This window comes from Equus przewalskii, chromosome 20 (genome assembly GCF_037783145.1).
Source record: "Equus przewalskii isolate Varuska chromosome 20, EquPr2, whole genome shotgun sequence".
Taxonomy (NCBI): Eukaryota; Metazoa; Chordata; class Mammalia; order Perissodactyla; family Equidae; genus Equus; species Equus przewalskii.
Window position 1 is genome coordinate 20,904,944 of NC_091850.1, and position 27,875 is coordinate 20,932,818.

Consider the following 27,875-nt stretch of genomic DNA (forward strand, 5'->3'; position numbering starts at 1 on the left):
TCTCTGGGGCTGGAGTAGGAGTGGGGGACACTCCAGGAGATGGTTACTTTTCAAAGAATATCTGTTTGTAGCTTTCGAGTTTCATCTTTTCATTCATCTCTGCAACAACTGTGTGCTGGGTATCACGGCACACAGGGCACAAAGGTAAAGCAGACCCTGTTTCAGCATTTAGTGTGTTCAATGACAGAAATAAAACATTGATACAGTGTAAGGCATTAAGATCTGGGGTAGGGTGTACACAAGATGCTGTGGGGACCAGAAAAGAAGCCTTTGAAGGGAAACAATCAAAGAGAATTTTCTGCAGAAGAGGGCACACAGAAATCGAAGTGAGAATTAGGCAGTAGAGCTTAGAGGCAAAGCTATGCCAAATATTAAAAAAAAGAAAAGAATTGGAGGTAAAGTCAATGAGGCATACAAGACAGCCAACTTTGGGGGAACTCAAGTATTTCAGGATGAGTTGGATTAGGGTGGGGGAAGATTTGGAGGGTGAGTTAAAGTTATTTAAGGACCAGATGATGCAAAGCCTTAGATATTGGATATTATCCTCGAATCCAAGATGAGTCATTAAAGCTAGAAGGTAGAAAGAGAATCCTGTGTGGAGACAGAATGGGAATTCCAAGGCAAAGTGTAAGGCTTTTTATTTAAAATAAGTCAAGTCACAGGAAGTCCTGGAACAGATAGGAATGCATTCAACTGCCATTAACCAAAAATCCAAAGGTGCTGTAACTAATAGTTATTATTATTTTACAGAGCTCTGGAGGTAGGCACCTCGGGGCTGGTGCAGGAGTTCAGTGACGTCACCAAGGAGCCAGGTTTCTTTTCCTTTCTTCTCTGCTACTCTTGGAAAAGTTGGCTGGTCACCACATGATTGCAAAGTTGCCACCACTGATCCTGGCATCAAGGATATAGTCAAGGCAGGAAGAATGAGTCAGAGAAAGGGGATAAAAACCTTTCTCTATTTAAGGCTTTTTCTCTCTTTGATGAGGGAAGCCCTCCATAGCAGATTTACTCTCTTTTCTTATTAGCAATGTTCCCCCTTAGACACACCATTGCTAAGAGAATGAGATATACTCATTGGCTTAGACCAATTATGATTTATCCCCTGGGGTGTGTTAGAGGACTTCCATCCCTGAGATCAAAAGATCTCCATACCTTGCTTAAATAATTTGGTATTTTATATGTGTGTGTGTGTGTGTATTTTTTTTTCCTCCTTCCCTTCCTTCCAGAGAAGGACAGCAAATGACTGTAAGTCGGTCATAGATCCCAATTTAGAAATGATACAACCTTCCAAGTAGCTCTGGAACATTTCATTCTTCTTAATATCCAGAGATGACTAAAGCACTTTCTTCTTTTTTCTTCCATATCCACCCCTGATCTTGTTCAAGAATAGAGTCATTTTCTTACAATGTAACTAGAATCACATCTGATGGGCTCCCCTGTATTTGTTTTCTACTGTTGCTTAATAAATTCACACAAACTTAGTGGTTTAACACAAATTTATGATCTCCTAGTTTCCATGGGTCAGAAGTTTAGGCGTAGTTAACTTGGTCCTCTGCTCAGGGTCTCATCAGGCTGTAAATAAGGTGTTGGTTGGGGCTAATCCTCATCTGAGGCTTTGGGGTTTCTTCCAAGCTCACTAGTTGTTAGCAGAATTCAATTTCCTCGGGTTGTAGGACTGAGGTGCTCAGCTCCTGGAGGTTGCTCCTCTCCCTAGGTAGTTAGCTCACAATGTCGCTGTTTGCTTCTCCTAGACAAGGATGAGGGCACCTCTCTCACTAGGAATGTCTCCCTCCAGTCTGCTAAAATGGTGTCTTATCAAACGTAACCTAATCAAGGTAGTGACTACTCCAGCCTGCCCACATTCAAAGGGAGCCAGGGTCTGTGACCAGGGGAGCAGGAATCTTGGGGGCCACCACAGAATTTTGCCTATCACATCCCATGACTTGTACTGGTATTTTTGGCTTTTTGTTTGTTTATTTTCTACTAATGGTCAGTAGCAAATTCCCACCTTTATTTTTAGTACTTTACATATCACTGTCTGATATAGTGTTTTTCTCCCATAAAATTTTTTTAAATTAAATATTATTTTCAATAAGACGTAATCGATATCCACATTCCCATTCTCATTTTCACCCCTTCCCAGGACCCTGTCACACACTTTTCACTCAACAACAGCTTATATCCTAAAAGAAAAAAAGAATAAAGATTTTATAGTATTATTTTACAAACACATGCTTTAGGAAAAAAGAAATGTTTTCCCTATACTGATTCTCTCATAAGTAAAAAGCAGAGCACACTAAAAGGACTATTTTTTTATTGAGGCCTCCACAGGTCCCAACCTGTTCACGGTTTGGGGTTGTTATCAGCCTCATGAAGCAAAGTAGGGCATTTGTCTTCTAGTAAGACAAGGTTGTCTTCTCTGAAAACTCCTCCTACATAGTTGGCTTTAGGATCTTCCAGGAGTAGGAAGGCAGGTACTGAAGCCTCATAGGTCTGGGCTTTCAGTTGAGGTAGAAAGAGGACAGTGGTTATTACCGGAAAGTCCAAAGGGGGTGTAGTTACCTCCAGAACTCATCACTGTTAACCCAGCCTGGGCTTCATGACACTCACAGAAGTGGATTCCTGAATAATAAAATGATGCAGTTTCCAAAAATAAAAATAAATAAATATTATTTTTTTTTAAGATACTGCAGGAAATATAAAGACTTAGAGAACTATTTCCAGGTACTGAAAAGACGTAATGTAGTTGGGAAAAAGATACAATCACATAACGAGTTGAATACCGATAAAATATTTAAATGGAAATTGTAGCCAACAGGGAAGGTCAAGTCACAAGGCTGTAAATTATCCATTGTCAAATGAATCCTATGAACAATGTGAGTTCAGAAGAGAGTGTTTGGATAATTTATTGTGGTGACACAAGCTACTCTAAAATGTAGTGGCTGAAAACAACAATGGCGTTGCCTCACAATTGTGCTGGCAAGGACTTCAGGCAGTGCTGAGCTGGCAATTCTTCTGCTCCAAGGAGCATCAGCTGGAACCATTGCATGGCACTTGTCTGGGGCCTGGTCTTGTCTGAAGGCTCCAAGGAGGGTCCCCCACAAATCTTGCACCTACTGCTCCTCAGCTTCTCTCTTTCCCCATGGCATCTCATCATTCCAGGCCTTCCATGTAGTTTGGGCTTCTTACAGCAAGGTGATCTCAAGGTAGTCATACTTCTTTGCTGGCAGCTGTCTTGTAAGAACAAGGAGGAAGGAAGTGGATGCTCTTGTGGTTTGGATCCGGAAAAACACAGTGTTACTTCAGCAATATTCACTAGGTCAGAGTCGTCACAGAGACCACCCAGCTCGAGGAGAGGAAACACCAGATGCTCTGTCCCCCTCAACATACCTCATGATGAGGACAGTGTCAAAGCATTTGTGGCCATATTTAATTCACCATGGAGGGAAAGGTCAATTTGGAGCAGAAAGATCAGAAAAAGTTGTACAGGGAAGCGAGCATAGGAGCTGGTTTTAAAGGATATGGAGCATTTGAAAAAAATGAAGTGGAGTAGGATAAAGCCAAAAAATATTAAATACCTAAATATAAAACAGTAACATTGGGGAAAAGACTTTCAAAATGCTTAGCAATGCAAGAATTATAGTTCTTTCTCACTTTATCTTGCTCTAACGACAAAGGAGACAGTGGGAATTGGCCTTAATTTGGGCAAGTCACTTTTTCCTGTTCATAAACATGTTGATTCAACTGAGAAGATACTTTTTCTTTAAATGGGGTCGGCTCATTTGATGAGAGGTGAATTTTTAGCTTAAGGACTTTCTAGAACGAATTGGCGAAGGTCAGTCAGAGTTCAGTTTGTTTTGAGAAGTGGTTACTGTTAAAACGCTCCAAAGGTATAGGAAAATATTTGTAGTTAGTCCTGAGACAGGATGCAGGGCAGAGAGGCGGGGAGTGTAACTTAGCAACCACGAACGAGGCAATTTGAGTTTAACAATTCTGGTCAAGGTCCTAAGAAGGTCATGATGTATAACGTTTAGTCCTCCACGGCCTCTCATAAGGCTTTGTTCAGAAAGGCTTAATCATTATAACCATAATTTTGTGACTGAGAGGAGGCTTTCCTTAGATTTGAGGTCATAGATAAGTAGCTCTTTAGATTAAATAACATGTGTGCCTGCGTGTGTGCATGCTCTTTGCAGTACATGCAGCCTGTTTTGAACACAGTGCCGGGCACTCAGTAGATATTTAATATTGCTTAATGAATTGTATTACTCATATTCTCTCAACTCCAATTTAAGCAATCTACATTCTTTTCGAAAGTTTTGCCTATATAATATTAAACTGGAAATAGAAGAACATTTTAGTAATACATACCAATTAAAAATTAACCATTCCTGGCTGAAGCGAGCATAGCTCTTGAGTAGCACTTCAAGTTTCAAAATTTATATCTAACATTTTCTTTCAATCACCTTTTTTTGACACTGATATATTTTGAATTTATGAATATCAAACCTGACATTCAAAAAAAGAGAGAGGGAACAAGCTCATGAGAAATACTTAATTTAAAAAATATCTTTTAATGTGTTATGACATCCTGGAGAATCATCAGATCTTACTACTCTTTTACATTTTAATGTAGATTTCTCCTCCCCTTTCCAATAAAGCAATGGCTTTCAGCTGTTTCATTGTATTTGGTGCGGAGCACTAGAAATTCCAGCCTACAGGCTTGCTGGGCACGCAACAGCAATATCTTAGCGCTGGAGTTGGAGGAAGGTCCACACGCTTGCGCCGTTTACACAGCATCTGCTTTCAGTAGTCTTTGTTTCTTGAGCTCTAGGTGGCTCTTCAAAAACTGTTAGGCTAAGCAAACAAAAGGAAAAGAAAAACAGACATACTGTGGGGCCTTGGGACTCTGAAACTTTCATCTAGAGAGAACCGGTTAAGCCTTCAGAGACTGGAGGGGAGGGTGTGTGCGATTGGTACGCAGAGCAAAGAAAGATCAGCCCAGGACGCAGGGCCGCTGGATAGCGCCTTCCACCAGCGCAAGGAAGTCTCCTTAACAATCCAGGGATGTACGGGGGGAGCAGAAAAGTGCTCTCCATCCTCTCATCTGTCCCATCTAAGTAAAAGTGAACCCTGCTTCAGATGAACTGCAAAGGATAGTCTGCAGACTTATCTTTATCCTATAGATACACTGGGGAGTTTCAACCTCTCCCCCAGGTGATGGGCTAGACATCACCTGCCCAGCGTCTTCAGCCAGCTCCCTCCCACACCCGCCAGGGCCTAAAGGACGGAGGCGGGAGAGGATGCGGCCCCAAGGGAGCCACCGCACATCCGGGCTTGCCTGGAGCCGCCAGCGCGCTGCATAATTGATGGGGCGCCGGGCGCAGTTCTGGGTCAGCCTCGGGCGCGCCGAGAGCGACTCCTGGGAGGAGGGCAGGGCGGCCGGGCCCCTCCCACTCGCCTTTTCTCGCGTGTCCTGCCCCCGGCACCGGCACTGGGCTCTGGTCCCTGGCGAGTGTGCGCAGGGACAGGGGCACCGACGGCCGTACGCGGAGAGAGCAGCCTCGGCGAGGACCTCGGCGGCCCGCCGGCCATGCGCGCCCTTCCCGGCCCGGGGGGGCCCCGGGCGCCGGCCCCCCTGCTGCTGCTCCTCTTGTGCCTCCTGGCCGCGGCGCGCCCGAGCTGGGCGGACGGCCATCCCTCAGGTGCGCTGGGTGCAGGGCCGGGGATGGGGCGAGGGCGCGCGGCCGGGGGCGCGCGAGGCTTGGTCCCCGCGGGCGGAGGGCCCGGCGGCGCGCCGGTGCAGGGAAGATGGGAGGCGCAGGGATGCTGGCGCCGGCGAGGGGAGCGGCGGCCGCCTCCTCCCTGTGGCCGCGCTTGGGTTATCTCGGCTGAACGAGGGGACTGGGGCAGCTCGGGCTCCTCGGCTCCAGGGCGTGAATCTGGAACGCAGCTCGGGCGAGGCAGGGGCGTTGGTAGTAGGGCGGTGACGGGTGTTGCTAGGAAGAGGGCGTTCAGGTGTGAGGGTGAGGGCGGGAGCCAGGCAGCGACTTGGCCTCGGATGAAGTGGCAGGCTTTCCGAAACCCACGTCCCCTAAGGCCACTCCCCTTCACTTGAATCGATAGTAAAGCTTAAATCTCACCTCCTCTCTTCCTGGCAGGTGGATTGGCTTTGAGGATGTTTTTTAGGCTGAGTTGAAAAAACAACACGACAAGCAACCAACTAACCAACCAACCAGAGGCCCACAACTCGTGGGATAGCGTATCTGGTTTTACACGCTGGGCTTTGAAAACGAAGTTTTTTTTGTGGTTGTTTTATTGTTTGTTTAAGACACTTTGAAAGAGGAATTTATGTGCAAAACATTAGGAAAACCAACACCAAAGGTGCCATTTTAGCTTCTTCTGTTTATAAGTACTTTTTATGTTGAAAGTATTCCATCTAACCTACTTTCTTTCGTTTTTTTGTTTTGAGGAAGATTAGCCCTGAGCTAACATCTGCTACCAATCTTCCTCTTTTTGCTGAGGCACACTGGCCCTGAGCTAACATCCGTGCCCACCTTCCTCTCCTTTATATGTGGGATGCCTACCACAACATGCCTTGCCAGACGGTGCCATGTCTGCACCCAGGATCCGAACCAGAGAACCCTGGGCCACCGAAGTGGAATTTGCACACTTAACCGCTGCACCACCCGCTTACCCCTAACCTACTTTCTTCTTCTTCTTTTTTTTTCTTTGGAGGAAGTTTAGCCCTGAGCTAACTACTGCCAATCCTCCTCTTTTTGCTGAGGAAGACTGGCCCTGAGCTAACATCCATGCCCATCTTCCTCCAGTTTATATGCGGGACACCGACCACAGCATGGCTTGCCAAGCAGTGCCATGTCTGCACCCGGGAGCTGAACTGGGGAACCCCAGGCCACTGAAGCGGAACGTACCCAGTTAACTGCTGCACCACCTGGCCAGCCCCCCCCAACCTACTTTGTAAAGCAAGTTCCTGTGTTATAAATTTCAGTGTTAGCAGCTAATTAAGATAATAGACCATCTCTCAAATTGGCAAGAATTGTCCATCGGTAACTAAAATCGGGATATTATTTTACACAAGGTTTTCAACCTTTCGTAGGGATTCATTTTTATGAGCTTATAGCATGTAGGTTTTTTTGTAACATGCCGTAAAAATGGAAAGATAGTCAAAGGATAAGATTCTTCATTTTTTAATAAATGTGCTTTATAAGGCCTAGTTGTTAACAACTTGGAGAAAACATTTTGGGGTGCTTCAGTTTCTAAATTTCCTTGCCCCGCTTCCTGGCCACCTCTCTCTTTTTCACTCATAACACTTATAAAGAATGCTCAAGGCTGTGTTTTTCCCCTGGGCTATCCCGGATTTCCCTATCATTTACCCGAGAATATGGCGGGTCTAGGACCACTGCATTCTGGGTTCGTCGTGGAACTTTGGTTCTCTCCCTGGCTGTATGTTGGGATTACCAGGGACTTTAAAAGTACTGATGCATGGGTCCTGCCCTCAAAAATTTTGATTCCGTTGGCCTGGGATTCAGCCTGGACATCAGGGGTTGTAAAGCTCCTGTACGATTTTAATTATGTGATTCTAAGCAGGTGAAGACCACTGCTTTAAAATGATAATGGCCTAGAGAGTGCTCTCTCTTGAGAAGATATTCATTCTGTTGGCATCAAGGAGTAAGATTTAAACTGACATTCAGAACAGGCTTCTAAAGAGAAAAAAGTAGAAAACAAATGAAAGTGGAGTAAATTAACAAATAAAGTTGTAAATAAATGGGATGATGTGTATATGTATGGCAGATGTCTGTGTATGTGTATAGTCTAAGTCCTGTCCTTTTAGCTCCGCTGAAGCTAAAAGTATGGAATAATGTGCCCTATAAAAGCCTTGAAGTTAGCATCTCATTTTAAGGCAGAATTAAAAATTGTCAGGCAACCTCATCTCATTTTATAGAATTTGTATTGACCTTCATACGATTCATTTTCCTCCTTGCTAAAGGATGTTCTGAATTTTATTGGCTGTTTTTTTTCTGGGTGCTTTGAGCTATTTGGAAATCAGGCTTCTATAAACCTAAGACTTAGGGCCAGATTTTAATAATAAAAATGGTTAAAATTTTTCGTATTTACTATATAACAACCATGTCCCAGGCATCGCATTATGCAGTTTATAGCCCTTGCGTTAGCTTTTCTTATCCCTGACTTTCAGATGAGAAAATTGGAATTGAGGGAGGTTAAATAATTGCCCGCATGCACCTAGTTAGTTAAGCAAAAGAGCAGGAAATTTAGCGTGGTTCACTCTGGCTCCCAAGCCTGTTTTTTTAAACACAATTCTCAATTGTCTTTCTGAGATAAGTGGGTATGTCTGTGGAAGTTTGGAATCGCTGACGGAGAGTACAATGTTTGATTTGAGCTGAAGGGCGTGCTGACACATTTTGAGTCCTGGAATAAAGTTAGGCACAGGGACTCACCTTAACTCTTTTAGGCTGTTTCAATTAAACAAGAATTGTAAAATATCTTTGTAAAGGAGAAATATTACATAAATGAGACTATTTAGATGTCACTGTTATTACTATTACGTGGAACAAATTGACAGAAGGGGTCATGTTTATCTTTTAAAAAATATTTGCAGGGGAGTCATTTGAAATGACCATTTTTAACTTCTCGAGTCACATGGCTTGTGTTTCCTTGATCAACCGCCTCCCTTTCTAGACCCCTCTCTGCACCCAGAGGAACTGCGTGGTCCTAAATATTTGTTGGCATGAATATTACTCAAGCACCTACAGTCTGACATTGTCTTAGTCTATATCTAAGTAGAAAACTTGAGCTGTTTTTCCTTTCAAGGCATTTAAACTGTTCAATGGGACAGATTAACTAGAAGCCTGTCCTTAGTAGGGTTGAATAAGGTGCTTCACAATTTTGACCCTGAATTTATCATCACATTGAAGATTACATTATGTAAATTTTTGTTAAGAATTAGTTCAACTGGATCTTCCTCTTCCTGGTCTTCTGTCCCTGTCTCTCTTCCCTTCCCCTTTCTTTCCTTCCTGGAATGGGTCCCATAGCCATGAGGTGGGGAAATGCGGGGAGGCATACTCCCTTGCTGGAGGGAGCCTAAGGAGCCCAGATCAGGAAGTTAGATGCTGAGCTGGGTAAGGACGGCGTCCAGGTAAGAGAATGACCCTGTGTGGAGTGTTAGAGCCTGAACACAGTGAGGTGGGTGCTCCTGCAGAGGGGCAGCCTGGCGCCCAGCCTCAGAGCTGAGCTGAGTGACAAGGGTTTCTATGTAGGGGCAGCCTGATGTGTATCTGTTCCCAGTCAGGGGATGGAGGAAAGGTATGCAGGTGAGCAGACAGGGTGGGACCTCGGAGCCTGAGTGGGTGAGGAAGACGTCTCTTTGGGGCCTGGTGTGGCAGCAGCAGTGAGAGATTTGTTGTATAGAGGGGGATTGATCAAATAAGTAAAGCTAGTGAGGATAATAGGATCCAGGTTTTTCACTAGAAAAGAAGGAAATAAAGAAAGGGGGCAAACTAGAATGAAACTTGTGGTATTGGATTGCAATTAGCAGCATTTGTGTGAATTTATGACTTCAAACATCTATCTCTCTCTTATATAGACACATAGATATAAATGTATGTGGAAATATATGTATAATGCATATGTGTGTCATATATATTTATATATGTATGTATATTATACCCATTATATATATATATGGGGTGTGTATGTGTATAAATATGCACGCATATATTCTTAGCTCTGTCCACTGAGATGGAACAGTGATTTCTCACTAGTGAGGAGCATACTTACCACCCAAATCTTTATTCTAAATACCATTCTTTACTGATCGTATCTAGGACTTCTTGTAGAAATGGCTTATTTCAGGACTGGGGTGAAAAAAGTATAAGATAATCCTGGAACATCTCGTGCCAGAAAGCAATGAAGTGCTCAAAGAATGGTGGTCATGACAAAAGGATACAGGAGTCAGAGTGAAGGGGCTCCCACTGGACAAATCATTCTGGGACAAACTGAGCATCAAAATAAATAATACTACTAATGGATTAGTATCTGTTAGTATCCAGTGAATAATGCCTCTTGAATAATGTAGGTGTTTGTGAGTACATACTGATATAAATTTATTAAGTGATTCAATTGAAAGTTTGATGAGGCACAAAATATGACATAGTTTCAAAGTAGCTACCAACAAAATGCTCATTAATGAAAAGGGAAAAAGAATAATTTTTCAGTGGAGAAGCCTGGCAGACACCTCTTTCAACAAATATCAAAGTGAAAATCATCAGTAAAGAGAGAAATAAAAATTGTGTTCCATCCGATAGGTTGCAATGAGAAAATCACAGCATTACCTCTGTGCTATTCCTGCCAAAGGTGTCTACTCCGAATCTAGTCATACTACAACATGACTATCCTGGAACTTTCGTAAGCATCAAGGTTATAAAAGTCAGGAGAGACTAAAGCTGTTCAGAGTGAAAGGGAATATAGGGACATGGCAGCTACTGGTGACATCATGATTCTGAGCTGGAACCTTTTGCTAAAAAGTACATCGTAAGGACTGTCTTTTGTTGAAATTTAGATGGGTTGTGGGATGAGATGATAATGCGTAAATGCTAATTTCTCCATTTAATGGCAGAATTGGGATGGTGAGGTGGTATCTCCTTTGTAGGAAATATGCAGTAATGTTTTAGAAGGAATGGATCTTCAGGTCAACAACTTGTTCTCAAATGGTTTAGGGGAAAATTTCTTTATTCTGTACTTGAAACGTTTCTGTTAGTTTGAGATTGTTTGAAAAGAAACAAAGAATTTCAACTCTTTCTGAGAAAACTTGAGTTAACTTAGATGTTAAACCATAAGGATAGTTGAGAAATAGTCATTGCTTTATGTAATTAGGCACCATTTTCCAAAGGAGTATTTGTCCTCAAACAGAAACAGATTGTAAGTGTCAAGGCTGTTTGCCCTAGATTGTAATCTTTTGAAGTTACTTTTGTATAGCTGGCCTTGCTTATTTCACAATTTAAGGTGAACCTTACAAATAAACGACTTACGACACACACATTGACATAGAAGAAAAAAACCTCACTATGTTTTATTAAAAATAAACTCTCGACTCCTAATAAAACATAGTCATCATTCACCATGACAAAATATCTCAAATAATATATTGTTAGTATAGAAATAATAGATCTTTATTAATGATAATAAATAAATCAATCTATTTAATCATTTATCTTTAAAAATGGTGTTAGTCTTTTAATTGAAAGTAACATTTTTGGGGCCTTTTTAATGTTATTGTCGTTGTATCATTACTAATGTATTCCTACTCCCAAGATAGAATCTTTTTTTTTTTTTATATAGCCTTGTAATTACATAGTTCTGAGATCCTGAAGGGAAATTTAGGTGTCTCATTTGATTGATCTGGAAGCCCAAAGTGCTTTCCTGATGTAGCCAAGTGGCTAGAGCTATGTAATATCTATAACTCGTTTCCTGGGTTGCATTTTAAAACTCCATCCAGCACTTGGTGCTTCTTTGTAAAAGGTCCTCAAAATAGGCCCCTGGCAGGAAGGTGTGGTTAACAAAGAAGGGTTGCCAGAAATGTTCATGCTTTAAAATATCTGCACTTGAACTATGTACAACAGGACCTCAGGGCCTCAGGGCTATTTGGACATTATTAAAAATCATCATGCTGGGGGGCTGGCCCGGTGGCATAGTGGTTAAGTCTGTGCACTCTGCTTCGGCAGCCTGGGATTCATGGGTTAGAATCCTGGGCATGGACCTACACACAGCTTATCAAGCCATGCTCTGGTGGCATCCCACATACAAAATAGAGGAAGGTAGGCACAGATATTAGCTCAGGGACAATCTTCCTCAAGCAAAAAGAGGAAGATTGGTACAGATGGTATGTCAGGGACAGTCTTCCTCAAGGAAGAAGAGGAAGATTGGCAATAGTTGTTAGCTCGGGGCCAATCTTCCACAGCAAAAAGAAAAAAAACCATTATCCTGAAGAATCAGAGTTGACGATGTACCTATTTTAAAATCAGGGTTTCTCAACCTTGCATTATTGACATTTTGGGCTCAATAATTCTCTAGTGTGGGGGGCTGTCATTGTAGAATGCTTAGCAGCATCCCTGGCCTCTACCTATGTTATGGATGAATGGTGTTCCTCAAAAAGACACGTTCAAGTCCTGACTCATGATATCTGTGAAAGTGACCTTATTTGAGAGGAGGGTCTTTACAGATATATTCGAGTGAAAGTAAGGTCATACCGCATTAGGATAGACGGTTAACCCGATGGCTGTGGTCTTTAGGAAAGAAAGGAGAGGGAGATGTGAATACAGAGACCCAGACACACGAAGAGGGAGGATGGCCATGTGAAGACGGAGCCAGAGATTGGAGTGACGCGGCCAAGGAATGCCAAGGAGTGCTGGCAACCACCAGAAACCAGGAAGAGGCAAGGAGGAATCTCCTCTAGAGCCTTCAGGGGGAGCAAAGCCCTGTACCTTGATCGCAGGCTTCTAGTTTCCAGAACTAGGAGAGAATACACTTCTGTTGTTTTAAGCTGCCACATTTGTGGTAATTTGTTATGGCAGCCCTGGGAAACTAATATAAACTACTAGATACAAGTAGTAACTTCCTCCAAGTTGTGACAACCAAAATGTCTCCACACATTGCTCCATGTCCCCTAGGGAGCAAAAATCACCCCCCAGTTGAGAACCACTGAAGAAAATCTGAGTCTTATCAAAGAATACCCTAATGGGTGAAACATTTGAAAAACTCACAGTGTTTAGAAAGGGCAGAAATCTTAGTCAAACTTTTGGATTTTTAATTTTTTTGAGGGGGTGGGGTGAGGAAGATTTAAGATTGGCCTTGAGCCAACACCTGTTGCCACCCTTCGTCTTTTTTTTTTTGCTGGTGGAAGATTGTCACTGAGCTAACATCTGTGCCAGTCTTCTTCTACTTTATGAGGGCTGCCACCACGGCATGGCTTGATGAGCAGTGCTAGGTCCATGCCCGGGATCCGAACTTGTGACCCCAGGCCACCAAAGCAGAGGGCATGAACTTAACAACTAAGCCACCTGGCTGCCCCCTGGGTTTTTAATTTTTTAAGAATTTTATTTGGCATAAGTTTCACTGTTAAAATCTCTTAATGACCCATGTAGAGGTAGTTTGAAATATAAGAGTTTCCACACTGCCCTTCAAAATATATTTCAGGGCTGGCCTGGTGGCACAGTGGTTAAGTTCACGTGCTCCACTTTGGCCACTCAGTGTTCGCTGGTTCAGATCCTGGGCACAAACCCTCGCATTGCTCATTAAGCCATGCTGTGGCAGGCATCCTACATATAAAGAAATAGAGGAACATGGGCATAGGTGTTAGTTCGGGGCCAATCTTCCTCAAAAGAGCCAGAAACAAAGCCCCCAAAAAACCAAAATATATTTTATTGCAATAATCCTATTTTAAAGAAAAGATCAATTTATTTATAGTCCTATATGACCAAGTTTTAAAAATAATTTTACAGGGCTGTGTAAAGTACACATTGCTCCTGTCATTAGGCTTTTTCATTGTTCTTTAATTTTTTTTTTTTCACTTGTGTAAAAATGGCCTTCTTGTCCTGTAGTTCTCATGCTATGTAAAACATTTGAGCTCCCTATCTGGACTTTTATCTGTCCCTGGCTTGGAAGGCTGACTTATAAATGTCCCTATCAGGAACTTATTTTCTTGCCAAACCTTCTTTTCTCTTTTCTTCTTTCCTTGACAAACTCCCTCCAGAGCATGGTGTCTGGGAATCAACATAGTCGTATTCCCCTTTCTCCTCTTTCTACTACTGCAGTTATGGACAGGGGACAGGAGTACTATATTCCTAGACCCAGAAGTAGCACTCTAAATGCATTGTTTATAAGCAATATTGGTAATTAATGCTCTACTTCAGCTATGTATGGCTTAAGTGGCTTTTACAGTTTGGCCTGCGGTCTCATGATTATGAGGCATACCTCAGAGATATTGCAGGTTTGGTTCCAGACCAGCTCAATAAAGCAAATATCGCAATAAAGTGAGTTCCACAAATTTTTTGGTTTTCCAGTGCATATAAAAGTTCTGTTTACACTATACAGTAATCTCTTAGTATGTAACAGCATTATGTCTAAAAAAGCACTATACATACCTTAATTTAAAAATATTTTATTGCTAAAAATGCTAACCATCCTCTGAGCCTTGAGTGATTTGTAATCTTTTTGCTGGTGGAGGGTCTTGCCTGGATGTTCATGGCTGCTGACTGATCAGGGTGATGGTTGCTGAAGGTTGGGGTGGCTGTGGCAATTTATTAAAATGCGACAACGATGAAGTTTGCAGCATCGATCGACTCTTCCTTTTATGAACGATTTCTCTGTAGCATGTGATGCTGTTTGATAGCATTTTACACACAGCAGAACTTCTTTCAAAATTGGAGTCAGTTCTCTCAAACTTTGCTCCCGCTTTATCAGCTAAGTTTATGTAGTATTCCAGATCCTTTGTTTTCATTTCAACAATCTTCACAGCATCTTCACCAGGAGTAGATTCCATCTCAAGAAACCACTTTCTTTGTTCATCCTTAAGAAGCAACTTCTCCTCCATTAAAGTTTGATCATGAGATTGCAGCGATTCAGTCCCATCTTCAGGCTCCACTTCTACGTCTAGTTCTCTTGCTATTTCCACCACATCTGCAGTTACTTCCACTGAAATCTTGAACCCCTCAAAGTCATCCATGAGGGTTAGAATCAACTTCTTCCAAACTCTTGTTAATGTGGATATTTTGACCTCTTCCCATGAATCACAAATGTTCTCAATGGCATCTGGAATGATGAATTCTTTCCAAGAGGTTTATTGATTTACTTTGCTTAGATCCATCAGAGGAATCCCTAAGTATGGCAGCTATAGCCTTACAAATGTATTTCTTAAATACTAAGACTTAAAAGTCAAAAGTACTCCTTGATCCATGGGCTGTAGAATGGCTGTTGAAGACATGAAAACAACATTAATCTCTTTGTACGTCTCCATCAGAGCTCTTGAGTGACCAAGATTGGGTGACCAGCATTGTCAACAAGCAGTAATATTTTGAAAGGTATCTTTTTTTCTGAGCACTGGGTCTCAACAGTGGGCTTAAAATCTTCAGTAAACCACCATGTTATAAACAGGTGTGCTGTCATCCAGGCTTTGTTCTTCCATTTATAGAGCACCAGCAGAGTAGATTTAGCACAAATCTTAAGGGATCTAGAATTTCAGAATGGGAAATGAGCATTGGCTTCAACTTAAAGTCACCAGCTTCATTAGCCCCCAAGATGAGAGACAGTCTGTCCTTTGAAGCTTTGAAGCCAGGCACTGACTTCTTTAGCTATGAAGTCCTAGATGGCATCTTCTTCCAATATAAGGCTGTTTCCTCTACGTTGAAAGCCTGTTGTTTAGTGTAGCCGCCTTATTCAATTATCGTAGCTAGATCTTCTGGAGAACTTGCTGCAGCTTCTACATCAGCACTTGCTGTTTCACCCTGCACTTTTCTGTTATGGAGATGGCTTCTTTCCTTAAACCTCATGAATTAACCTCTGCTAGCTTCAGACTTTTCTTCTGCAGACTCCTGACCTGTCTCAGCCATCAAAGAACTGAAGTGAGTTAGGGCCTTGCTCTGGGTTAGGCTTTGGCTTAAGGGAATGTTGTGGCTGTTTGATCCTCTATCCAGACCGTTAAAACTTTCTCCATATCAGCAATAAGGCTATTTCACTTTCTTATCATTCGTGTGTTCACTGGAGAAGCACTTTTAATTTCCCTCAAGAACTTTTTCTTTGCACTCACAACTTGGCTAATTGTTGGGTGCAGGAGGCCTAGCTTTCTACTTGTTGGCTTTCAACATGTCTTCCTCACTAAGGTTAAACATTTCTACCTTTTTTTTTCTCCCTGTGGGGGCGTTTTGTTCCTGGCCTTCCACAATCTCCCAGCTGAACCCGTGCCACCCATCACTGCCTCCTCCAACCTGGTTTTTCTTTTTTTTTTTTGAGTCAGATTAGCCCTGAGCTAACATCTGCTGCCAATCCTCCTCTTGTTTTGCTGAGGAAGATTGGCCCTGAGCTAACATCTGTGCCCATCATGCTCCATTTTTTTATATGTAGGACACCTGCCATAGCATGGCTTGATAAACAGCGCCCCCAGGAACTGAACTGGCAAACCCGGGCTGCCGAAGCGGAGCGTGCGAACTTAACCATTACACCACCTGGCCAACCCCTTCGCATTTCTACCTTTTGCTTTAAAGTGAGAGACTTGTGACTCTTCCTTTCACTTGATCACTTAGAAGCCATTGGAGGGTTACTGACTGGCCTATTGGCCTAATTTCAATATTGTTGTGTCTCAGGGAATAGGGAGACTGAGGAGAGGGGAGAGATGGAGGAACAGCCGGTCAGTGGAGCAGTAAGAACACACGACATTTATCCACTTAAGTTCATCATCTTATATGGGCATGGTTTGTGGTGCCGCAAAACAATCACAATAGTGACATCAAAGATCATTGATTACAGATCACCATAACAAATATAATAATAATGAAAATTGTGAAACATTCTGAGAATTACCAAAATGTGACAGAGACACGAAGTGAGCAAATGCTACTGGAAAAATGGCACTGATAGACTTGCTCAATGAAGGGTTGCCACAAACCTTCAATTTGTGAAATACGCAGTATCTGTGAAGTGTGATAAAGCCAAAGTTCAATAAAATGAGGGATGCCTGTACGTAGTGTTGCTTCCATGAGGAAATATATTCTGAGTTTCAAACCTCTGTTTTGTAAATAGTTTGTATTATCTATTCCTATGTTATAATGTTTCTGTTTTTGGGTTACACATTTATAATGCTATATATCAGAATGCTAAAATAAAAATTTTTTAAAAATAATTTAATTATGCATATTGATTGCAATCATTGCATTATGTGGATGAGAAAGAGAGAGAGAATGATATTTATCCTAATAGTAGCTTTTTCTTACATCTTTCTCTAAATGAAGTCCAGACCCTTCCAAGACTTTAAAATATAATAAAGAGATTTTTGGAGGATTTAGAGAAAAGGCTTATTCTTAAACAGAAGTATAGTTGAACTTATTTTCTGATTTAAATAAAAGCAAATCTTAAAACCCATTACAATTTTCTAGTGTTACTTATCCTCTTTTTTCTTTCTCAATTTACTGCAATTAAATGAGGTCCCAAAATTAAATATGTGAAAGTGTTACTTTAATATTTTAAGTAGAAATTATAGCACGTTTCTTTCATATAAAAATGTTAATAGCATAAATTATAAACCCCTCTAGCACTGTCTATTTTAAAATGTAATCTGTGAAAGATATTTAATTTGGTGACCATTTTGCGATTTCGCATGAAATAATAGCATGTGAAAATTAGAATTCAAGTCTTTGATGCAACACGCTCATGCCCCGTCTCCCCCGCAGAGGGGGAAAAACAAATCTTTTAATGTCTGGAACAGCTATTAGATGTTACTCTTTTATGTGTCATTTTTGTCACTACCTGTAAAAGAATGCTGCCTGGAAAAGTTCCAGCAATGATTAAGAAAGGGCAAATATATTAACTTGAGGAATACGTGTTTTGATCTTGGCACCATCATTCAACATTATACACCTTTTCTGACCCTCCCTTCTTTCTCCATGAAATGAAGCCCCAAGTAACAATTCAGTGGCAGAACTTGGATTAGGATACAAAACTCTTGCTTCTCCATTCGTCTTTCTTCTTTGTGACAAAGCCTAAACTACATCCGCCTGAATCTCCTGCCAGTTTCCTTTAAATACCAACATCAGCCGAATCAGCCTCCTGCCAGTTATCCTCCTATGGAAAGCAAGAAGGTTTACATTCTCACTTTTGTGATGAAAAAAAATTTCTTGGCTAAACAGAGAACTTCTCACTTTGACTATTCTAACACCTTCTGTAACCTCCCTGCCTTCCCACTCAAGGCGTTTGGGCACATTGCCTCTTAAAGGGACTTTTCCCAAGGGAAGAACCCCAACAGTTACATGTGTTCTTTTGCATGTGGGGCATCTTCAGTGGAATCTGGAAACTGATAAGGCGAATGCTTTAAGGGGGATATGAAGTTAGGGTGCAGGTGGTGGCTGGTTTATGGGCTGTCTGATTAGATTTTTAATGTGTGGACTGGCAATGGGAAGCTAGTGTATTCTGATACCACCCAAACTTCCCTACTCTTGAAGCTTGGTCTTTCCTTTTCCTCCTGTTCCTTTAACTTCTATAAGCTTAGATTGTGCCCAATCCAAGCCTAGACCCCCTTTCTCTTTTTGTTCTAATGCAGGTCCTAGGAGGGCTGTGCATCCAGGTCCTGATGATGAGTAGTGGGGAAATAACCCCAGCCTCAGAGCTCATGTCCTCAGCATTGTCTCCACCCCGTCCCACCTCCAGAGTCCTCTAAGATGTGGTTCAGGCTTCATACTCTGTGGCTCCCGTGCCAACTTATAAAATACACAGTCTAGTTAGAGTCAGTATATGAATGGGTGCTACTCTGAAACTTTAATGACTCTCCATCACAAATTGTAGGCCCGAACCCATATTATCGTGATCCATGTAGCCTCTAGGGACTGAGGTCACTCGGCTTCATACTCCCCATCAGCATCAAGCATGTATCAGGAGCTCTGTATATTCACTTATTTAAGTGAAATAAGAATAAGAATGACAGCATTTTTTCAGCTTATGTCACTGTCATTGTTGCTGATAGTGTGAATAATACTAATACTAATAAAGACATCAGAGCATCTCGAAAGGTTTACGGGTTTGTTTGAAGGATGAAGAGCGTGGAGAGAACTCTTGATTGCATTCTGCTCTGCAGTAGGCTAGGCCAAGAAAGGAGAACTCCTTAGCAAGGAAGCGAAGATATCAAAGCTCATGTTTTGCAAGCTTCACAGAACAGATGATATAGTAGAACAGCTCATTCCTTCCCATCCGCACCCTCCTGGCTTCTTGTTCAGAAGTGAATAGCGTGTGCCTTGACCCTCCTGAGATAGTTCCTCTTTAAGACAACCGCTAAGTGAGCCATGCCCAAGAATGGAAAAACATTTTTTTCATTAGGAAAAGAATGTTGATAGGAGCCTTTCTGGCAGTTTGTGTGTGTGTGTGTGAGTGTGTGCACGCACGTGCATTTGAGAGTCAGAGAGAGTGAAAGAGACTATGAATCAATGCATATTAAATGTGGGTGGAGGGAATATTTTGTGTTTCTGATAGCCCAGTGAGAAACTCAGGGCATAATTTCCTATGTAATCACTGTCAGAGGGTGGTATGGTTTAGGTATTTGTTAAAGGATTATTTTATGGAAAAATGCATTCCATCTTCCAAAGCTGCATTAGAAGTGATCAAGCTTTTGGAATAGCTTATTGGGGAGCTAGGTTCTGCTATATAGATTTTTTTTATCAGGCAATGTTGTAAAAGCTGTGTGTAAGCTGAAGCAACGAAAGTGCTCGCTGACTTGGATAACATTTTTCATACATATAAGAAAAGGAAAGAACTGGAAATCTAGTTTTGCACTAGGAATAACTTTCTGAGCAGAGTATTTAAAAAAGTGAAATAAAAAGGGCCCAGGTTTCATTTAAATTGAATGGAAAGTTTAAAGAATGCAGCCAAGTTTACAATAATAAACCTTTTTCCCTCTCTGACTTTTTTGATGGAGTTGGGGTAGTTTTCGTGGGAGATAAGGTCTGGTGCCTTAAAGTCAAAGAAATAGTAGCCAGTGTAAAAAAGAAAAGAAGTTTTTGAGGAAAGTGGGAGAGGTGGAAATGCAAATTTTGTTTCTTTGATAAAAGTTTTCCAAAGAAGAGAGAAGTGACAGAGGAAAACCAAAAGAAAGTCATCTTGGTACAGGGCGTACCAGCTTGTAGCCATAGCTGGAAAACAAATAGCAGGGCAAACTCACCTTGTGTAGACATTTTCTCTTCTCTGGCCTCTGGTGCCCAATCTTATCTATTTTGTTCCTTTTCCGTGTCCTTTATTATGGTCTCTCTGTCCCTCCGTGTTCTCCTATCTTCTCTCTGCCTCTTCATGTCTTTCGTTTTTTGGCTCTCTTATCTAATTCCTCAATGTCTGAAGTTCATTTATGTTTTATAAAGAAACTACAAATTGTAGGATAAGAAAATGAAAGTTTTTTTTTTTAAAGCTGTTTGACATAAATCACTAGGGATTTTTCAGTAAAAAAAAAAAGAACATAGAAAATATTGGAAATTTGGTCACATTTAATAGCCCAATATATTTCTGAATATGGAGCATATAAGACCTGGTTAATCAGAGCTTCCTGAAAACATTATTTTCATTAATAGTATACAATAGCATTTTAGCTCTTTCAAACAAACTTTTAGATAGTCATTTAATCTTGATAATAATGTGTAACCACATGTTCTTTTTCTTACAGCTTCACCTGTTACAAGTCTGCCTGTCCGAGAGGAAATGATGGCAAAATATTCTAACCTTCCTTTGGAGAGTCATAACATATCACTAACTGGTAAATGTATTGTGTTTCAAATAAGAAAATGCCCAAATCAGTTTTTATTTTTAATTAAGCCACTGCTTTTTCCCTCATGAAGTGCTAGCCCCTGCTCACAGTCTGGTGGGAGAAACACACCAGCACCTTAGACAATTATAACACAGAATGGGAGTCTAATGAGATGAGTGTGGTGTGCTGTGTGTGCAGGGAGGAGGCGGCTAGTCCACACGTGGGAGAGCTAAGAGAGGCCCTCTGGAAGAGGGATGCTGGCAAGACGGAAGGGTTCACTCTGATTCGCAGAGACTCTTCTGTTTTCATCAGTTCTTGCTGGTACATCCATTCAAATCATTCTGCATTGGGAGGAGATTTCATGTATTTACTGGAAGACCTTTAGGCAGAGAAATTAAAGATGCTATCAATGAGTCAATGACAATGCTATGAAAGAACAAATGAAGAATTGTGAAATAAAACTCAGCTCTGTTTTCCCTTTTTCACAGTCTTGGATTCCAGTGTTTCAAAAGTAATCTCAGAGTTCTTTAAATGAGTAAGAGTAGTCATCTGTTTTAGTAACAATATTAAAAGTATAATTAGAATTTTAAAAATTTTACACTTGTTTTGTCAAGTCAGTAACAAGTTTTAACCAATTATGTGTCCAGTCTTTAACTGTCCTCTCGTCTTAAGACTGTTTCTCTGTTTCTGTTTAATATGAATAAAAGGTGTGCTTGCCCCACCCCCCACCGCCATCTGATACCAATGGAATGCTGGCACTGAGCTTTTGGTAGAACATTTTTATGACTGTGTAGCTCCTGTTTGTTCCCAGCTGTCCCCATTCCAATCATTGGAGTTTATTCTTACTTATAAAAAGTAATTGGGGCACTCTTGTATTGTTTCTTGTTCTTTTACTTTTTGCATGTTCTACTTGTTGGTTTCTTCTGTTAGAAATGTTTCTTTAAGAGAGATTCACGTGAAAAGATCTAAGTTTGCGGATCCTTTGACCAGCCTGGTGATGCTGGCAGCAACACATCCCTCACTTCCCCCGTGTAGCTGGAGGCTGGGAAAAACATGCGCAGATGAAGAGCAGGAAATGGACATTTTGGTTGTTGTCAGGCTGGTTACTTACTTACTTACTTAACCTGTCTGGATGGTTTAACTCCTAACCACTCTTTTATTCTACTACTGCTATTAAAACCAGCACAGTCATATGCCACGTAAAGATGTTTTGCTTAAGGACAGACTGCATATATGATGGTGGTCCCGTAAGATTAGGGCCACATAGCCTAGGTGTGTAGTAGTCTATACCACCTAGGTTTGTGTAAGTACCCTCTATGCTGTTCACACCACAAAATCGCCTAATGATGCATTTCTCAGAATGTGTCCCATTCGTTAAGCAGCTCACGATTGTACTCCTACTGTTATGAAGAGACCAGATGTTCACAATTGTCCACTTCTTGCCTTCTGCCTTGGCATGACCAAACTTAAGTCAGGCTTCTCTTCCTCCTGGGCCCCTGAACTTCAGCTTCCCCCGAGTCTGAGCGAGCACTAATGTGTGACCGCAGCCCAGGCACGGGCGGTCCGCTTCCACCCACCACTGATTTGCCTCATTTCCTCCCGAAAGTTCCTGCTAGCTGCTTACCCCTCCCTGTAAAAGAAAAGCCTTTTTCTGTTTGATTTCGAGATGCTTACAGATCCAAAGTTTGGAACATTTTCCTTCTGGCAATAGACTTTTTGAATAAAGTCTCTCCTTATTCAAGTCTAGATTTGTTGTTATTTGACAAAAGAAAAGATTTGACATTAATTTTGAAACACTGGAGTTCTGAGCTGTGACCGAGACGTTTGCATTTTCATGTGGGCTGTTGTTCTGGTTGCCTTCCCATCACAAAGTTTGGTCTTAGAAACTACCTTTGCTGAAATAGAGAATTTAAATCTGAATGCATTGATGGTTATTTGGTACCACAGGCTTTCTTCTTATTGATATCACTAGGATTTTTAATCTACTTTGTGAATGGAAGGTTTTCCTAGTGTCATATCATTGTTTATTTGAATTGGGCTTATAACATTTCTATACTGTTTTTATTGTTTTCTCTTTTCATCTGGCCATTTTAGAAGCTGATCTCTTTGTTGGGATAAAATGTTTCCTGTAAACAGATTTCAAATGTAATACATTAGTTGCAAATTTTGGACCAGCATGGCAACATTCGCCCAGCTCTTAGCACTCTTATTTACCCAAACATGCTTGGGACTGGGAAACACGGGGTCCTCCTGTACATGGGAGAGTGAAAAACATGACCTTTGATTCATGAAAGCGTGGTTGTTTACTTATTTTATGTTTTTAAACTGTTACTAATTATTTGCTTAGCAGATACATAGTGTTGCCTATGTCCCATGTATATGTTTCTAAATATAGCTTAATTTAATCCTCATAACTGTATGCAGTGGTCCTGTTACTATTTGTAATTTGCAGATGAGGAAAAGAAGGCACACAGGCATTAAGTGAATCGACCAAGGAGCCCCGTTTTAAACCCAGGCAGTCTGGTACCAGGGGCCGTGCTATTAGTCATTATACTATGCAGCCTTTCTTAATGCCCAATTACCCATTTCTTTCAACAGTGTTATTAAAACAATCATACACATTTTAAGGAAATGTACATTAGTTTAGTAACTATGTAGAAAGCTTCGAAAACAAAGCTATTCTAATTGCCTTATTCTTAAATAGACTTGTCATAGAAATTGCATTTGCTGAGATGAGTGTATTTGTGAAAGCATAATTGACTTGACTAAGAATAGAAGTTTTTTTTCCTTTCTGCTGTCACTAGGTTTTTAAAACTGATCTTTTGATAATGGTCTATTTTTATATCACTGTGTATATCAAGTTTCCCATTGTCAGTATTTGGAATTCATTGTTTGCGTTACAGCAATTAGAAGGTTTTGTTATTGTTACTTTTATTGTTTTCTTTCCCTCTGTTTATTATAGTGTTTGGTATCTCAATCAGTGTGTTATAGTTTAACTGAAAAGGTTAAAATCAAAACATTGGTTAGCAGTTTTCTTGACCACCTTGGTAATGTTGGCATGAGCTCTCCCCAATGGCACGTGTTGTTTACCATGGTGAGATGTGAGCCGCTGGCCTGGCAAGGTCCTGGTGATGCAGGGACGTTGGCAGAACAGTCGCTGGAGGAACAGATATGCAGTTAAGGTACGGAGGAAAATTTGGAAGACCAATCAAGGTCAGGAAAGGTAGTCATGTTGCCTAGAGCCAGCCAGGCAAGAGGTCTGGGTTAGGATCACTCGGATTCCAGGGGCAGCTGCCCGGGCAACGAGATTGAGGAAAAGAAGCGAGAGTCCCTTACATTTGGCTGATCAGGCACTTTGTTGTCGAGAAGATCCTGGAATGACTCCATTGAGATGCAGATATTTGTGATGTTTCTCAGGGCAGACTGCCAGTCATCGCATCTTGCGTAAAGACTGTTGACGTCCAGGGAAGAAAGTGTTTGTCAGATTATTACTAAATGCTATAACCTCAAATTACGTATTACATTGTTGGAAACAAGAAGAAATACGCTTTTCTGAAATTCAAATGGAACCATGTACCTTTTAAAATTTTTCTTTGAAATGATCTTAAGTCAGTTAGTTAAGAAAGTAGAGAAATAACCATTAAATGTGATACTAATTAAAGTGGAAGAAAACAGTGACCAGCAGGAACTTTGTTTAATAAAATACAGCCAGCATCTTTCCTTGGCTAATTTTAGCACTTTTGCCAAAATATTGCTGAATCTTTGATGAATTTTGTTTGGTAAACCTGGCTTCATTTGTGTAGAAGCCATCCACATTTTTTAGTATTTCCCTTTCTTTTGAGGATGCCTGTATAAAATTTCAAAAGTTTGAGAATGAACTGTGCTTATATAACACCAGCCACATAGTTCCTAGGTCTTTGGGGCTCCTATAGGTATATATATACACAGACACTTTTATATATATATATATATACACACACATATACTTTTATTGTATACTTTTATGCTCAAGTTGGAACTACATCCTTTCGGGCTTCTCTGTGTACTTGGTGATTTTATGTTTTAAACTTATGGGATTCGGGAACCACATGCATTTTAGCCTGTAACCCATCAGTATTGCACTTATCAGATGGCATATAAATAACTTGTTGACAGAGTCAGTGAAAAAAATAGGATGATCGTGATATTTTATTTCAATATGAGATTTAATTTGGGAGGGGGTAAAAATTACAAGAACGAAGGAGCGATGTTCTTGTGTTATTTTACAAATTTTGAATGTTAAGTTTAAGATGATGTATTTATTCTTATTCAGAGGAGTTATTTTATAAAGTCAATTCAACCGCATCTGGTAAGAAGCATCACATAAATGGAGCAACAGCATGTTCCAAATAGGATTGATTGCTTCACTTGTATGCAGGATGTTGGCCTCATGTTAGGGGGCTTCCGTTTCTGTAAGGACTCTGGATGCTCTGTCTCTATTTTAGGATGTAACTTGGGACCTGATTGCCTTCTGTGGTAAGATGAAAGAGAGCTGCATGTTCCCTCTCTGCTTCAGTCATGGTTGTCCCATTCTACCAGGTTTATATGTGGTAGTGGACTTAATTCTCTTTAATATGAGTTTCCGCTTCTAAAACATGTTTGGAAACATTGTCCTCTGCAAGAAATTTTAATTGGCTTTTTTAAAAAAAGTAAAGTAACAAAGTAGACTTTTATTTCAAGCAGTATAATTCCTAGATGGACCCATTAAGGACTAACTCCTGTCATTTCTCTGAAGACTCCAAATTCTTCAAAGGTTCATATACTTTAAAAATTTTAACTATGAAAATGAGACAGTTTTTAGGCAGATATAAATTATTGTATGATTTTAAGAATAGTCTTTTTAAAGTATAGTTCAGCAACGGAGCAAATGGGTATAGTCTTGGAAACAGATGTCGTGGATGTTTTTGCAACACTTTAAGATAGCAGGAATGCATTGCAGTTGGGGGGGTTTGAGGAAGTTGAAACATTGTCCATTGAGTTCAATGGAAATGTTAGTTTGTTGGCTAACCACAAATATTTTAAAGTTTGACGTAAAACTTTTTACATATTTTTGACGCTTGTGATTTCCTGATAAGAAAGAAAGCAAGCTGCAGAAGCACCTGCAAAGTATTATAAGAAACAGTGAGATAGCAGTTAGGGCTTGGAGAATGGCCTGCCACAGAGAAAGACTACATTCCACTTTTAATAGAAGCATTCAGTTAAAAGTGTGAATGTTTAAAATATGTCCATCACACCATTCATCTATCATCACATTGCTATGTTACTACATTATGCATTTGTTTCATCTTCTATAAATATTTTCTTTCATGTAAAATCTTGGTTCAGAGGCTGGTCCGGTGGTGTAGCGGTTAAGTTCGTGTGCTCTGCTTTGGCAGCCTAGAGTATGCTGGTACGGATCCCGGGAGCAGATGTGTGCACTACTTATCAGGCCATGCCGTGGCAGGCGTCCCACATGTAAAATAGAGGAAGATGGGCACAGATGTTAGCTCTGGGCCAATCTTCCTCAAAAAGTAATCTTGGTTCAGTATTTTGAAAGTGATGAAGAAAATTCCATTGTTATGAAATTTCATATCTTTGAGAGTTGATATATACTGTTGGTCATGAGAATATGGACTCAGCCACACCTAAATTTGAGATTCACCTCTGTCGTTTTCTTGATATATTATCTGGGGCAAGATAGTCAACCTCTCTTTGCATCAGCTTGCTCATCTATGAAGTAGGAATGATAATAAAGGGGTTTATCTCATATAATCAGTATATAACTTTTACGAGATACATAATAGCTTTTGTTATATTCTCCAATGAGTTAAATGGTGAGAAGAAGTAAGTGGGCAGTTATTCAGACATTAATATATTACTAAAACTTTCCTTATTATAGCCCATTTAATCCTTTCTACAGTCTCATGATATGTGTTGTCCCATTTTACAAATGAGGAAACTGAGGTGTCCAACATACAAATGCTTTGTTTTGCTCTGTGAGTAACCTTGAGCAAGAAACCCCGGAAGCTGGGCTGCTCCCTTGTGGAATGGGGGTGATAGTTCATAGTCTAACGTCCTGCTGTGTTAGGAGGCTCCGATAAGCCACATCCCTGAAAAGAGCATGGTACCCTAGCATCACCTTCTGGAATATCAATATGTCTGTAATGCCTCCTGCTAGTGTTTTCAGGCTGGGTACCCCACCTGGGGTCCCGGGCCCAAGAAAGGGCCTTTTCAGGAAAGAATTCAAGTGAGAGCCACAGAATAAAGTACAAAACAGTTTTATTAAGTTTTCTTGAGCAATTAAGCAAGACTTAGGTAAGGGAAAGGACAGGCTGCAGAGAGCCTGGGCTGTCTCGGAAAGCAGAGAGAGCAACCTCGAGCTGGGTTGAAGGGGATTTTTTAGGGGACTTCAAAGGGACGTGGGCGCAGTAGCTGGGGACTGGATCTCGGGATGTGATCAGCTGGCTGATTGACTTTGGAACTGCGTGCTCAGTTTGTGGTCCCTCTGCGAACCGAGTGGTTTGCAGCAGGCATGGACGGGCTGTTGACTTGCTCTATGTTATAAGGTGTGTGGCAGACTTCAGGTGGTTGTGGCTTCCTGTATGTGCACACTTGTCTCAGCTAGGGCCTCACCTAGCCCACCAAGATGCCTGTCTCACTAGGAGTGATAATCCTGCTATACCTCCTTGCCAGTGCTCCTCCAATAAAGATGGTTTGTCATCAGCCCCACAAGGTGCCAAAGAAATAATGCAAGAGTCAGAATAGACTTTTTCTGGGTGCTCCAGCCTCCAGAACCTCCTGAAATTCCACAACCTGCGGTGAGGCCTGGGTGTCCTCCTTCCAAGCAGGCTGGCCTGCCAGTGTAGACTTGGGCTACTGATGAGAGCCACTCAGCTCAGACCTGAGCAAAAGGCTCACAGAAATCTCCAATGTCTGGAGCAATGTCTGAAGAGAGTTTTACAGGATGCGGAAGAGTTTTGTGGAGACTTCGGTGGATGGTCTGTATACCACATACCCTAGACATTTTGACCTTCTGAGGCCCCTTCCTTCTCTGTAAGTTAAGATTTCCTTTCACACACCAGTAAGTGGATAAACCAAACCAGTTCAGCCTTCCCAGGATCTATGCATTGCCAACAAAGACTGTAACTGCTATGAGCAGAGACTACAGAAGTGCAGACTCCTCCATATGGGTGGAGTCATGCAGTGTTTGTCCTTCAATGGCTGGCTTATTTCACTTGTAATGGTGTCCTTGGGGTTCATCCATGCTGTTGCATGTTGCTGTATTTCCTTCTTTTTTTAAGGCTGGGTGATATTCCATTTTGTGTATATACCACATTTT

General features: G+C 41.2%; 1 protein-coding gene across 2 annotated transcripts in view; it reads left to right on the plus strand.

Moving 5' to 3' along the window:
• The first annotated feature begins 4,559 nt into the window (after positions 1 to 4,559).
• Positions 4,560 to 27,875, plus strand: part of EMB (embigin) — a 42,896-nt gene continuing 19,580 nt past the window's right edge. For both annotated transcript variants that reach the window (XM_070586897.1, XM_070586898.1), the window contains exons 1-2: positions 4,560 to 5,702; positions 20,438 to 20,527. In XM_070586897.1, coding sequence (XP_070442998.1) covers positions 5,591 to 5,702; positions 20,438 to 20,527 — 202 coding nt within the window. In that variant the 5' untranslated portion in view covers positions 4,560 to 5,590. The remainder of the gene's footprint in view (positions 5,703 to 20,437; positions 20,528 to 27,875) is intronic.